At 41.9% G+C, this 13,511-nt stretch overlaps 1 protein-coding gene across 1 annotated transcript in view; it reads left to right on the forward strand.

The window, feature by feature from the left end:
• The window catches only part of LOC111655882 (protein tyrosine phosphatase receptor type M), a 149,163-nt gene that overhangs the window by 75,165 nt on the left and 60,487 nt on the right, over window positions 1-13,511 (forward strand). Inside the window, exons 8-11 of the mRNA XM_087174279.1 lie at window positions 1,095-1,403; window positions 3,183-3,292; window positions 7,955-8,156; window positions 8,901-9,003. Of these exons, the coding sequence (XP_087030405.1) occupies window positions 1,095-1,403; window positions 3,183-3,292; window positions 7,955-8,156; window positions 8,901-9,003 (724 nt within the window). The remainder of the gene's footprint in view (window positions 1-1,094; window positions 1,404-3,182; window positions 3,293-7,954; window positions 8,157-8,900; window positions 9,004-13,511) is intronic.

Raw genomic sequence — 13,511 nt, forward strand, 5'->3', positions numbered from 1 at the left:
CCCCCATGCACCTCCAGAATGTTAAACATGGCTGCCGTGGCTGCCTCTGAATTGCTGGACTGTGTCTCCTGGGGAACGGGGAAATTGAGCCCTGGCTCTTCCTAATAGGTGGTAAAGTGTTAAGTTCCAGAGAAATGGACTGCGAATTTAACCTGGAATGGAAATTGATCCCATTACCTTGTGCTTGGGCTGCTTTCCTCCCGTAGGAAAGGAAGAGAGAGAGAGAGAGAGAGAGAGAGACAGAGTGAGAGAGAGTGATAGCAAGAGGGGAAATAGACGGGGTGGTGGGAGGGGGGGGCAGAGAGAGAAGCGATGACGTGAAAGAGAGAGAGCGGGAAATAGAAAATGGGAAAGCCACAGAAAAAGAGATGGACAGAGAGAGGAAATGGAGAAGAGGAACGGAGAGAAAAGACACGGAGGGAGAGGAGGTAGAAGGAAGGAAGGAAGGAAGGGAGAGAAAATGGAGAAAGTAAAAGAGAAAAGGCGAGGAGACGCAGTGTATGCGATTAGAGGTGATAGGATGGCAGTGGGGGTTGTGTCCTGCCCCGGATTGACGGGCTGGCTGACTCTGTATCAGTGTGGTGCTAATAGCTGACCGCCACTGGGCGAGATGGAAAAGAGAGAGGGAAAAGGCAGAGGACAAGGTAGAAGGAGCGGAGGAACGGCACGCTCTGAAGGGATGATACACCTCCTGCTGAGGGTTTCCACCAACAGACCTGTGGTGTCTTGGTGTGTGCAGCTGCTGTGAGACCTAGTTAGCAACGGTGATGGGATGTGGTGGCAATGCTCAGTATCAGGCTGTGGCTTTGAAATTTTAAAAATATTTTTCTGGGAATAAGAACTCCAAACAGAGGAAATAGTATTTCGGTATGAATAAAAGTATTGACCGGTTCTCAAGTGTTATGAAAAATCTGCTAGAAGATTTTTTTTTTTCTTTTTTGACCTTAAGGAACACCACCATCTCTGTGCCCTGGCATAGACCTCTGTCATTTCCTTGATTTTATTGAAACTATCTTGTACTTGCTGCCATTTCTTATGGCCTAATTGATTATCCTGATGCATGCTCACACTCCGCTCTCTGTCCATCCCGCCAGAGCCCATGCACGGCCCACGAAGGCTGGAAGTTGTGGACATCCAGTCCAAGCAGGTGACGGTGCGCTGGGAGCCTCTGGGCTACAACGTGACCCGTTGCCACAGCTACAACCTGACCGTCCAGTACCGCTCCAGGGTGGCCGGCAAGGAGGAGACCCGCGAGGAGGTGTGTTATGACACCCAGAGCCGCGATCCTCAGCACACCATCCACAACTTGACGCCCTTCACCAACCTCAGTGTCAAGCTGGTGCTGCGCAATCCGGAGGGGGTCAAGGAGAGCACCGAGCTCGAGGTTCAGACTGATGAGGACGGTAAGAGTAATGGAGGGCTACTTTGTGCACAGCTCATGGAAACAGAACACAAAGCACAGATACAATAAATGAGAAAGTGAAACACAACCACCACTCAACCCAACATTCAAATAACTGAACGTTACCTAAACCAAAAGGCCTGTGATTCTCTAACATAAATTTGGTGACACTTTGTTTTAACCTGCACAAGCAGTTTATAAACAACTATAAATCATCCATTACTGGTCAATTCGTGATTGATTACGTATTAAACATACCGTAGTTGTAAGTATAGAGTTTTCAACACACTTATAAACCCACCTGTGAAGGATTTATACATGTTCATAAACAATTATAAATGTTTTGAAGCTTACTTATTCATCTGTTTAATTATACATGATTACAGCTGTTAGATTGCTTTTTTATCAAACATTGATTGCTTAGTCACCAGTTATGGGATGGTGGGAGTCCTAATTGTTGACAAATGCATCAATAAACACTTGACAAATGTAATTATATTTAATTAAAACTCAATTATAATGTGTTATTAACCATTTATTAAGCGTTAAGTGTTCAGTTCAGTAAGGCGATATCAAGCTCATTGAAATATGTATCAATGACCAGTAATAATGTTGCGTTGCTAATATCAGTTAACATGAAGCCTGTGTAAAAACAACCCATTTTTATTAGGAAATTTCTAACGTGTAGTTCTGAGTGTAAGATTCTCACCTGATCACAAACAGCTTGCACAAGTTTGGGATTTTCCAAATATTTTTCCGGAGAGCACAGAAGTCAGACAGCAAGCCTCTGTGTTGTATCGTTGTTTCACCTCCTCCAAAGATGAAAGATCTTGTGTGTTGCCTCAGCAGACACAGGAAATGAACTCTATAGAAGTCTCAAGGAACCCCCGGCCGCCAGATAACAAACAGGCTCAGCTGACGAAAAGAGAGTCTTGTCATGTCTGGCTCAGATATCTCTGGTTGGAAACTTGAAAGTGGCAACTGTTTCTCAATGTCTGACTGCTGTGTGTTTCTGTGTGTGTGTGTGTGTGTGTGTGTGTGTGTGTGTGTGTGTGTGTGTGTGTGTGTGTGGGGGGATCTGTGTGTTCAGGATCCCATGGGAAAAACTGAACAGACAGGGTGTAGCTGTAGTTGCATTCTTGAAGATAACTCTTGGAAAAAAAAAAAAAAAAAAAGACATCTCTACATCATTCTGTTTCACTTACAGAATGAAAGCAATTCGCATGAGGGGTTAAAGGACCAGATCTCTGTGGCAGCGTCTCAGTACAAGTAAACATTGTGGAAAGATTAAGATTCGCACTATTCCCATGGGGGGTTTGCCAGTTCATCTTTGTAACACATTTTTTGATCCGTGTGAAACGTGTTCAGTTTTCCTGTAAAACACGTTTCACATTGTGTTTTTAGTAACGATGGCTTCAAATAATCTCACACATTCCTATTATGATGTGTTTCACTTTGGCTCATGGCCATTTGTGTACTGCAGGTCCTTGAAAAGCTATTTTATTGATTGTTTTATGCACATCAGCATGAGGTGCAGGGCTGGGTAAATCATGATAGAAAAGACCAAAGCTTCTAAGTCGGAAAGGCTTTCATCCAATTTGTATTGACAACATTTTGACTCGACAAACAACAGATGGAAAAGAAAATATTTCAAAAAAATAAGTATCAAGGACGTCGTACTGTTTAGACTTTTTACTTTTTCTACATTGGAAGTCACCGCACTCCTACCAGTTGTTTTTTTTTTGAGAAACAAATGTGTCTGTGATCATTTTTCCCACAGTGCCAGGTGCTGTTCCTCTGGACTCCATTCAGGGCAGCGCCTACGAGGAGAAGATCATCCTGAAGTGGAGAGAACCAGCACAGACTTACGGGCTCATCACTCAGTACGAGGTACACAAGCACGAGCGTTAGCAAAAATTTAGTTAGGGATATTGATCGACCCCTTTTTGGGTCGTAAACAGACTTACTTCTGACATTCAAGCTGTTTTTTTTCTTTTCTTTTTTTTCTTCTGCGTGCATTTCTTTGAGTCCTGTTCTCTACAGCTGAGATTGGAGAATAGTTGTGTAGAGCTGCTTGAAAAAATCTTCAAATGGATTTGTTTATCGTGTGAGTCACTTTGTTTTCTTGAGCTAAGGCTTGGGAATCTGCTAGTTTATGGAGAGCACACACAACAAAGGAGTATGATAAAATGAGATTATTAGTTAAGTCAGAATTCCTCCAGTATCTACATGTGGTTGGAAACATCTTCGTTGTTTCCATGCTTAGGTTCACCTCAGGTTTAACAAGGTTTGCGATCTTCCTAGGTTATTCCTGTGCAGCCCTTCAACATTAAATATAAACCATAAAATATATCATCCTGGTATACAAATACATTGCACCGGGAGGTTTCTACGTAGGTTAAAGGTGAGTGAACTGAGCAGACAGCAGAATTCAGCAGGTTGGGGTTAACAAGTTATTATGTTAGTCTTTGCACTGTGTTGCTCCACAAAGTAGCATCAGAAGTTCATTGTGTCTTTGTCATTATAGCAAGGTTCTTTTTTCCCTTTTTGCTTTAATATTTTTAGTCAGGCTCTATGGCTCTAGGGAAGGTAATGTCCCGGTCGGTCGGTCGGTCGGTCGGTCCACCACATTCATACCTCCCTCAGGATGAACTGTGATAAATTTGTTGATTTCCTCACTTTTCCTCCAGCACCATCAAGTCCAGTTCTCTGGTTTATGACTAAATACTAACGACCTTCCCATCAGCCTCAGCCGTGCTTTGGGTTTCCCGCTAATTAGCGAACACTAGCATGCTGACATGCTAAGCTAACACAGCGAACACGGTAAACATTATACCTGCTGTTAAACATCATCATGTTTTTAACACTGTCATTGTCGCTGTGCCTGAGTACAGCCTCACGGAGCTGCTAGCATGGCTGTATGTAGTGTTCTCACTCTGCATCAGTGACGATGTTTCAGTATCTTCTTACTTTTAATGATATCTCTGTAATCTGTGTTAAACATTCACAGGCTTTAATTAGACCTATCACATTAATTATTAAGTTTGGTTTGTAAAACAGCTCAAACCTGAATCAGTTTGTCGATCCACTCGGGTCAGCTGCAAGTATGTTTCACAGTTTTTCAGCATTTTTTTTCAGAAAAGAATCAACTGCAAGCTGCTGTCATCCTCTGTCCTTTGACTCATGCGCGACCTCTAAAAAAAAAAAAAAAACCCAAAAAACCACCCCATAATCTCTGAAACACACATCGAACACATATCACGATTCAGCACCAAGCAAATGTTGACATAAGGCTCCGCACAGCCCCTGGCAGCCTTGTCTGGGAGCTGGGAGTCTTCAGTAATAGAAACAGTCTACACACACACACACACACACACACACACACACACACACACACACACACACACACACGATGTATACGCACATTGATCTTAACCGTCTTAAGGTGGAAGTAATCCTCCAGCCTTTCCCACAGATTGATTCTCTTCTGTTGATTCTCCCTCTTGTCACCGTTTGCTCACGCTTGGTATTTTGAGTAGGTTAGCCATCATTGACGGGGCTGCTTCTCATACAAGGTGAGCAGATTGAATAGTAAAAGCAACGCAAACGTTGCTCCATCCGCTGCTGTGACATCAAGTGACTGAAGGTGAATGAAATATGAAATAGATATTCTCTCGGCGGCACAGAGACATCTCAATCAAAGCGGGAGCGGCTGAAGTCGGGATCATAATACGGTCCTGTTTATTCAGGCGTGTGTAGTGCAGTGTTGTGTCCTGTGCACGGCTCTGTGGCACTTAGAGGTGCAGGAAAACAGTGCCCATAAAAATGGTAGGTTTAGCGCCCACTTAATCACTTTTAGAGCAACATGTTTTAGTTGTTGATCTTTTTAAAATTTCATGGAACATGTAAAAGCATTCAGGGCAAATGGCGTTGTTTGCATTGCCGCTTTGTCAGGTTCACTCATATTTATGTTGAGGCAAATGTGGTTCACTTTAAAATACCCACCTCGGGGTGTTATATTCACGTGCTGCAGCAATTACTTCTCTCTGTCTAGAAAGCTGTAACAGTATACTAATGCGTCTAGTTAGAATAAGCAATAAGTCACTGACTTCTTGGTGTTTTCGGGTTTTAGTATGCGGTAAAGCATCGTTATAGATTTCCTCTAGAATCACAGCTTTTATTTTAGAGTAAGATAGGATATTAATATTCACATCGCCCTGTCTTAAACAGAGTGACAGATGAGGAAAATCTAGCGAGCCAGCAGCTCGCTCCAGGTGTCTCCCCCCTCACACCGCCACAGTCTGACTCTCCGGTTTAAGCAAGTAACCCACCATGTATTCTGGTGGGATTCCCCAGACGTTGCTTCCTATAAGTCAGGACGTTGCTTTGAATTGACATTATCAAAGGACTCCAAGTGAAATACGTCTGACAAGGCCTGATATCAAAGAGATTTCTGCTCCATTCCTTTTTGACCGAGCTCTGCGAATGCCATTTAACTGACAAGTTTTCAGACAGACATGAGCCAGCAGCTTTGAAGCTATACAGCAGATCTTCCATCTATTTCCTGTTCATCAGCTGTGTTTAGCAATACAAATTAATTCTGAAGTAGCATTTCTTGTTTATTGAATAAAAGCATCTCATTTTTTTTTTTAGGAACATAGGCAGTATTATTAAAAATAGACTGCTTTTTTCAGAAAACCAAAAGTACTATTAGGTTAGACTTATTTCCCTTAAAAGCGGCCTTTTTAAATCACTTGAATTTAGATCAATATTTACTGTAGGTCTGCCTAAGAAGGTTAAAACCTTTCTGTAAATAAAGATGGTTGGGTTTTCTGTTCCACTGTACACTCCATATGTTATAACAGGAGAACAGTATACAGCATCTTTACTCAAGTTATTTTTTTTTTTCATTCTTCATTATATCGCAGGTAAAGTTGTAGGAGATTATACAGGCATTTATATTTTATGAACACTTCACTGACATTTACAGAAAAATGTAAAGCAGCGTGATATAAAAAAGCTTAATACTTCAGGTGCAGTAATAGTTACAAGCAAGCTCCAAATTAATTTGCTCAAATGTTCGCTATTATTTTTCCCGTCAGTTCCATTATAATTGTAAAAGCCTGTCCATGTGCCCAGTTCTGACAAGTCATTTCCAGTTCCTGTCTCTGAAATGTTATGATATAGGATTTGGCATCACAGACTCATTTCACATACAAAGACTAAATGAGAAGGCCTTGAAGCATTTCAAAAGTTGATGGACACAAATTATGTAGTACTCCAAACTCCCTTTGTGTTCCCTAATTGGAATTATAATGGAGGTTTTCCTGTACGAGCAGAGGCATTTTCTTAAAGTGGGACTTTAGAGTTATTCAAAATGGATATCAGCAAAAACACTCACCTTAATGCTTCCCTCCAGAGCTCCCTGTGTTTATTAATGGAGAAGGAATACATTAAGCGAATTTCCTCTCTCCTTGAAACCCACAACCTTGCATCAGCTTTGGTTGAAAAATGGGTACCTGTGCTTTTACAGATGGATCTAACCACAGCTAGACAGTCCCACTCCATAGTGTTTTTGCATCTCACTAATTTTGGAAATGCCTGGTTGACATAAAGTCACATGCTCCCACATAAAGGGAGAAAGAGGGAACAAATGACTTAGATATTGCTCTGTGGCATTTGCCTCAGCTGGGTTGTACAGAGGAGATAGTTTGCTAATGTTTCAGCTTCTATGTAGCTATCTATCTACAGATACTGCAACTGTGCCTTTTATAAAGTTTATATACCACATTCCTTTTGCCAGTTACATTCAGGGGGAAGTGTGGCAGCTTCCAGCATTATGTTTGTTGAGAAAGTACAGTGTTTTGTAGGGATCGAAATCCTACGGACATCATGGGGAAATCGTGGGGTTGGACAGTGGGTGTACAAACCACAGCACTTTGTCTAAACAACACACAGGACTCTTGATGTCAATGTTTCTTCTGGTGAAAGTTCAGTTAAATGTTTGTAAAGTAAAATGACATGCCTCATGCTCCAAGTACCTGTGGACGTTTTCTATCTTACAATGAAATCAAATGATTTTGTTTCTAATGTTTTTTTTTATTTAATTTTGTTGATTGTAATTTGCTCCCTTGTGTGAAGCTCACCAGGTTTTGAAATACGCTCTACAAAACCTTATTATTATATTGGTAGTGTAAGACACAAGATTATTATGGCGTGCGAGATAGCCATTTTGCCCTAGCCTTAATCATGTGCTGTGATTGTCTAAATATAACCATAAAAACTTTAATTATGTTTTAGTTGCTATGAGCAGATGTTATTTTTAGTCAGTGAACATTCTGCAGATAGATTGACAATCATGTTAATTAACATTTCCTTATTATTTTGATTATAAACATAATTTGACCAGCATTTGTTTCCTGTGTATTTGCTGTTGCAAATTAGGGTACCACTTTTTCATTGTATGAATACAAATCCTCCTCAGCAAAAGAGAGAGCTAAACTTGGGCGTACCAGAGGCCACTATCAGAATATTCATTTCTCTCGCTCCTAGATCTCCTACAAGGCGGTGAGCTCCTTTGACCCTGAGCTGGACCTCTCCAACCAGAGTGGGAAGGTAGTGAAGCTGGGTAACGAGACCACCCACATGTTCACAGGCCTCTACCCGGGCTCCACGTACTCCTTCACCCTGCGCGCTAGCACAGCCAAGGGCTACGGCCCCCCTGTCATCACCCAGTTCACCACCAAGATTTCAGGTCAGCAAGGTCAACAGGACAGTTAGTGTGTGGATGATATTGAATAAGTAGTGTACAAGTAAGTAGTTCTTTATGTCCAAATGTGTGAATGAAACGTGTTTACGCAGTTGTTTTACTTTACTGATATCTTTCTTTTGTTCCAAAGGGTGGAAGCTAGCTTTTGTTATCCAACACATGAAATGAACAAACAGAAACTTTGTGCATATACTGATCCACTTATATATGAGCTCAGCTCTGTGTTTTTGTAAATTGTGGTTTTTGCTCTGGCTATTACATTAGATTTAGCAGAATTCCCTGATTGGTCATAGACATAATGCTTTTAGTTTCCATAAACCATGGCTGGTTGTATATAATAAAAAAACTGGGATTGATTTTGAAGATGACCATGAGGCAAGTCTGCAATTTTTCTTACTCTGTACAGTTTTTCTTCTGATGTGTGTTCACCACTTTGAAGACTTTCTTTCAGCCAGACACTGCGAATACTTTTGTGACAGCAGCTAATATTTCTCTGCTCTGTTTTTGTTACACTTAATGATTAAATTATGTTGGTACAAAGGCAAAAAAAAAAAGTGCTCTATGTAAAAGTGAGAAAACTGGGTTTGCTTTCTTTCTATTTATTGCCGAGATGAATGAGTCACAAGGAAAGACGAATGATGAAACTTGATGCTGACTGAAACTGAACTGTGCTAACTTTTTTCGGTGCAGTGTCGACAAAACCCCTCTTATGTTTGGTTTCTTCCTCAGCTCCCTCCATGCCGGCATACGACCAGGAGACCTCTCTGAACCAAACAGACAGCACCGTCACGGTGCTGCTGAAACCTGCCCAGAGCAGAGGTGCACCAGTGAGGTAGGCTTTCACAATAAGTACACACACACACACACACACACACACAGAGCACAGACTAAAAACAACAAAACCGTGAATTAAAACACCAGGAACCGCCATCAGCAACAAAAAATTATCAAAGAGCTTGTGTTTATCAATACCCCACCGTGAAGGAAAGTTGCAAGGGAATTCAGTACCTTACCGTATGTATCTCATTTTCTGAGCTTTATTTGTTTGTGGATTTTGATCCTGTGAAAAAGAAGTGTAGCCCTTTGAAGATGAGAACAAAGCTGCGGTGCAGCCAAGGCTAGCTTCAGGATCTCTTGCCTTTACGTGTCTTTTATGTGCGAGGCTGCCCACCCCGATCCACCACGGGCTTTCTGGGGGAGCGGGGGAATCGTGCCTGCCTGATGCTGCATTTATTAGTCATTATTAGGGAAGCAGTACAGCTGTTCTGTTTAAATGCCAAGTTGTTGAGCAAAAGTCATCATTTTGGTTTGCTCAAGGCCGCTTTGGGCTTCTGGCAGGAATTCTGCTGGTTTGATCATCTTTTTGTTCATCAGTATCAGTTGTTGAGCTGTACTACCGTTCAGTTCATGCAGTATTAACGGTCTTTCAGTAAGTGTTTTTTTTTTTTGTTTTTCTGTTTGTTTTCTTTTTTTAATTAAATTGTTGCGATGACAGTATGATTGCTGTTAAAGCAAGTTACAATATGAGGAATAAGGTAAAGAAAAAGTGCTTAAATTTCTTGACAATTCAAGTTTATCTTAAATCCTTAATCTCATCTGTTCTTGCCTAATAATGCTTCCCAACATTGGTTGACAGTGTGATGTTCTGGAGTTTACATTTCTACACCTTTCTAAAGGAATAGTTTTGCATTTGAGCTTGTTAGCTTCCTCGATAAGAGTTAGATGAGAAGATTGACGCCACACTCATGTTTTCATTAGATATGAAGCTACGATCGGGAGACCATTAGCTTAGCTTAGCATTAAGGCTGGGGGGAAACAGCTAGCCCAGCTCTGTCCAAACATCCACCTGTCAGCACTAATGGTAGAACGTGTTAATTTGTTATTTTTATGGGTACTGGTTGACAGATGTAGCGTCATATGATTTGGCATTGAGATTCTTAGCTCTTCTGCAAATACACACATTTCCCCAAATGTTAAAACCACTCCATGAAATTACTTTTCTTTAGTTCGGCGGAACAGAGAAAAAGCATTTGAGGTGCATTAATGTGCTTCTTGCTCGGCCGGGTTGCCCCATCAAATAAAACAAACTATTGCAGTGGGAAGCCAGTGAGGGAGCGTGTCCATGAGAGCAGCTCTTGCAGCTCCCACTTGTAGGTTTCACTGGGATTCGTCTGTGTTACTCCTTCATACAGTAGCTCCATGGTTGCAGGTTAGAAGAAGAACTGTCAACTTAATTTATATCTGAGGAGACAAGTGCCTTTCTACATCCTTTCTAGGCCAGCAGTGGGAGTTAGCGGTGCGTACTGAATTGGCCATTCCAATATGTAAAAAAGGTCTATTTTATGAGTTGTTTTATTACCAGTTTATGTTCTTGGCCTATGACAGCTTGTGCTCTCAGAAACCGGGACCCTGAGAGAGTGGGTTAACTTCTTCATATGAGGAGTGATAAACACTTGTTCTTGCTGTAAAACTCAATTTTACACTATCAACTCATCTGAGTCCTTTAAAGATTACAGCCTGGAGATCTTTAGTCAGGCTTGTCAGCTCATGTTTACTATATGTGCGGCTGCCCAGATTAATGCCCCAGCGCCAAAGCGGAGAGGCCTGAGCAAGAAAGACAGCGTGTTCGGTTTTTAATCTTCTCGCAGGTACAATTCAGAAGGCCTTACTCAGCCTGCCATTCTTTCAGTGGGCTAATTACAAACCCTTAATTATAATTAACAGAGTGCCGTGAATCAGAGCTTCCATTAATTAGCATGCTGGGCTCCTCTTTTGTTTATTGTTGGAAAGCATACTCACCTCAGGAGCAGATGAAAGAGATTTGGAGAGATTTGAAGATATAAACTTTAGTTTGAGACCCATTTCATTCTGTTTGACTGAGCTGAGACGTAAACGTGCGCTAATGCTTCATAACATAATCCTTTCTTTGGACGCCGAGTCCTTGTTAAATAAAGAGAAAATAGTGTGTTTTGATACAGACATTTTAGTTTTAAGGATCATATATGTTTAATGAGTCTCTCAAGTTAATCCATTAAAAAAATTCATCACCATTCATCAGCGGAGTTCAGTACATGGAGCAACCACACCTCACAACTAATTGAGGCATCCTTTGATCACAGCAGAGCCTCTCCATATCTGAACTTTGGAGGTTTTCAGGTACACATTTCTTCTCCCGCCTCCTCACTTCTCTCAAGTCTCGCAGGACATAAAGGCCAGTGTACCCGCCTTCATGTGTGTGCCCGGTGTCTCGAAAAATATGAATTGCAAAAGAAAGGAGGTGGCGGAGGGCAGCAAACAGGGGAGATTACGATGCAGGCCCAAGACGAGATATGGCAGGCGTTTGAAGGTGTTTTCGACCTCCGCCCGGAGTGACACACGATGCCTTTGAAAATTTAAGGTGACTATAAAGTAGCACCCATTCAGAGGAGTGGAGTGAGGCGGTCTGTCGGGGATCTGCTGTCTGGCCGGTAATGATAAATGTAGTCATCTGAATTTCCCAAGCAACAACGTCTCTAATCTGCTTTGGGTTAGAGTGTTGAGATGCATGACTAAGTGTCATTTGCAGTCCAGGCACATATTAAGAGATGTTTTCCAAAATGTTCAGGACCGGGAGTCCTGGAAAGAGTAAACATAGCTGATCCAGTCAATCTATTGAAGAGTTTGCATTTTGTCAACCAATGACTTGAAATTTCCCACCGCAGTTAGATTAAGGCCGTTGCTGCTGCAGGACTAGCCATCGCTTTCCTGGAGCGGTGGGTAGCTCATTTTGAAATTGAATACTTTAGGAAATCAGTTTTAAAGCCCCTATGAAATAGGGATTTGACAAGGGAGACCACACAGCACTACAGAGCGGAGCAGCATGAAGCTTGATTTGATAAGGCAGTCTTGCACGCTGATTGGGTTTGGGAGGTAATGGAGCTCCAGACATTTGAGTTTCAAACAGCAGATGTTTTGCTGTAATACAGGAAGGGGAGCTCGCTGGAAGATGACACGATAGTGCTGGTTTGTAATAAAAAAAAAAATAATAAGAAAAAAAAAAAGAAATAAGAAAAAGCAAAACATAACAGACGACAAACGTCCGTTTCACTCCAGCATCCTGCGGTCATGCTGAAGCCAAATCATATTTTAGACAGATCTGGGCAGACGTGTCACTGGTGAGGGAGGCAGTCAATTTGTCATATTTGTGTAATTGCTAATCAGTATAACATTTCCAACTTGGATTTGGCTTCTAATCTCTGGGGACGACACGCGTAGCCGGGAACAGTTTTTACCAGAGGGGACACTGTTCCTTTAAGAGGATTAGTGAACTGTCTATCAGTCATGTCGTGTTAAACTAATGTTTGCAATGGCCCCTCGTCAGGGCCAGAATACGCCTCCTCACTCCGTAGCATCGAAATAAATGTTTACATGCTTCTGCAGAAATAAATGATTTGAGATGCTTCCCTTATCATTCAAACCACTAAATCAGCCCTTTCCTGCCATAACCTTTGCCTTGAGCAAGCTCACACACATGTACATAAACAGAAGAAGCTATAAAATACAGCAGTTTCCTGCCTTGCAAGTAGCATATTGAGGAAACTGAGTTCCAGTGTAGCTTCTTCCCTGTAGCATCAGATTATCTGTGCTCAACCATGGCCTGAAATCAGTTAAGTGATTTTCTACAGTTCTAAAATAAGCACTAACTTTCTTTGATCACGGCATAGCAAACGCTAATAGCTGTGCCTAAACGTGACACAACTCAATGCTTTTTACGATTTAATGGCAAATGTAATCTATGGCGCCTTCTAATTTGTTTGCTTTATAGCCTTATGGACACCGGGGAAATATAAAGAGTGAGAAGGTAGAGGCAAGGAGGAAGGATGCTGGGTCAGGAGAAGTGTGTTACTTACAACCGCTCTTAAATCAGACATATAGGCATATAGAGCCAACCGATTAGCATTAGAGAGAGAGAGACGGTGATTGAAATGCTCCCCATACCCCTTCCCTCATCTGCTCAAACAGCCCGCAGTTCTCCCCCTATCAGCCCACATGAAAAATAAATCTGAGTTTCAGGTCACAATCCAGTCGATTCCGAGTCAATCCACCATAATTGGTTGGCGTCACATGGCGGCAGAGCTGAAATCTATCGGGCAGCGAGGCTGGAGGAGGCCTAATTGGTGTCAGCTCAGGTTGCAGCATTACTGCAGGAATACAGGTCTGCTCCACCGGCCCCCTCTGGCAGACCACTTTTAACAGCTTACACCATTCTTACCGTACAGCATCTGCCTTCGTTCCTCTTTCTCTCTGTGTCTTTCCATCTTCTTCTCAGGGATAGACGGTGAGGATCTCAGCAGGGTGGGT

Source organism: Seriola lalandi, unplaced genomic scaffold, assembly GCF_002814215.2.
Source record: "Seriola lalandi dorsalis isolate HSWRI2012SDOR001 ecotype SW California unplaced genomic scaffold, Sedor1 jcf7180002054334, whole genome shotgun sequence".
Lineage (NCBI taxonomy): Eukaryota > Metazoa > Chordata > Actinopteri > Carangiformes > Carangidae > Seriola > Seriola lalandi.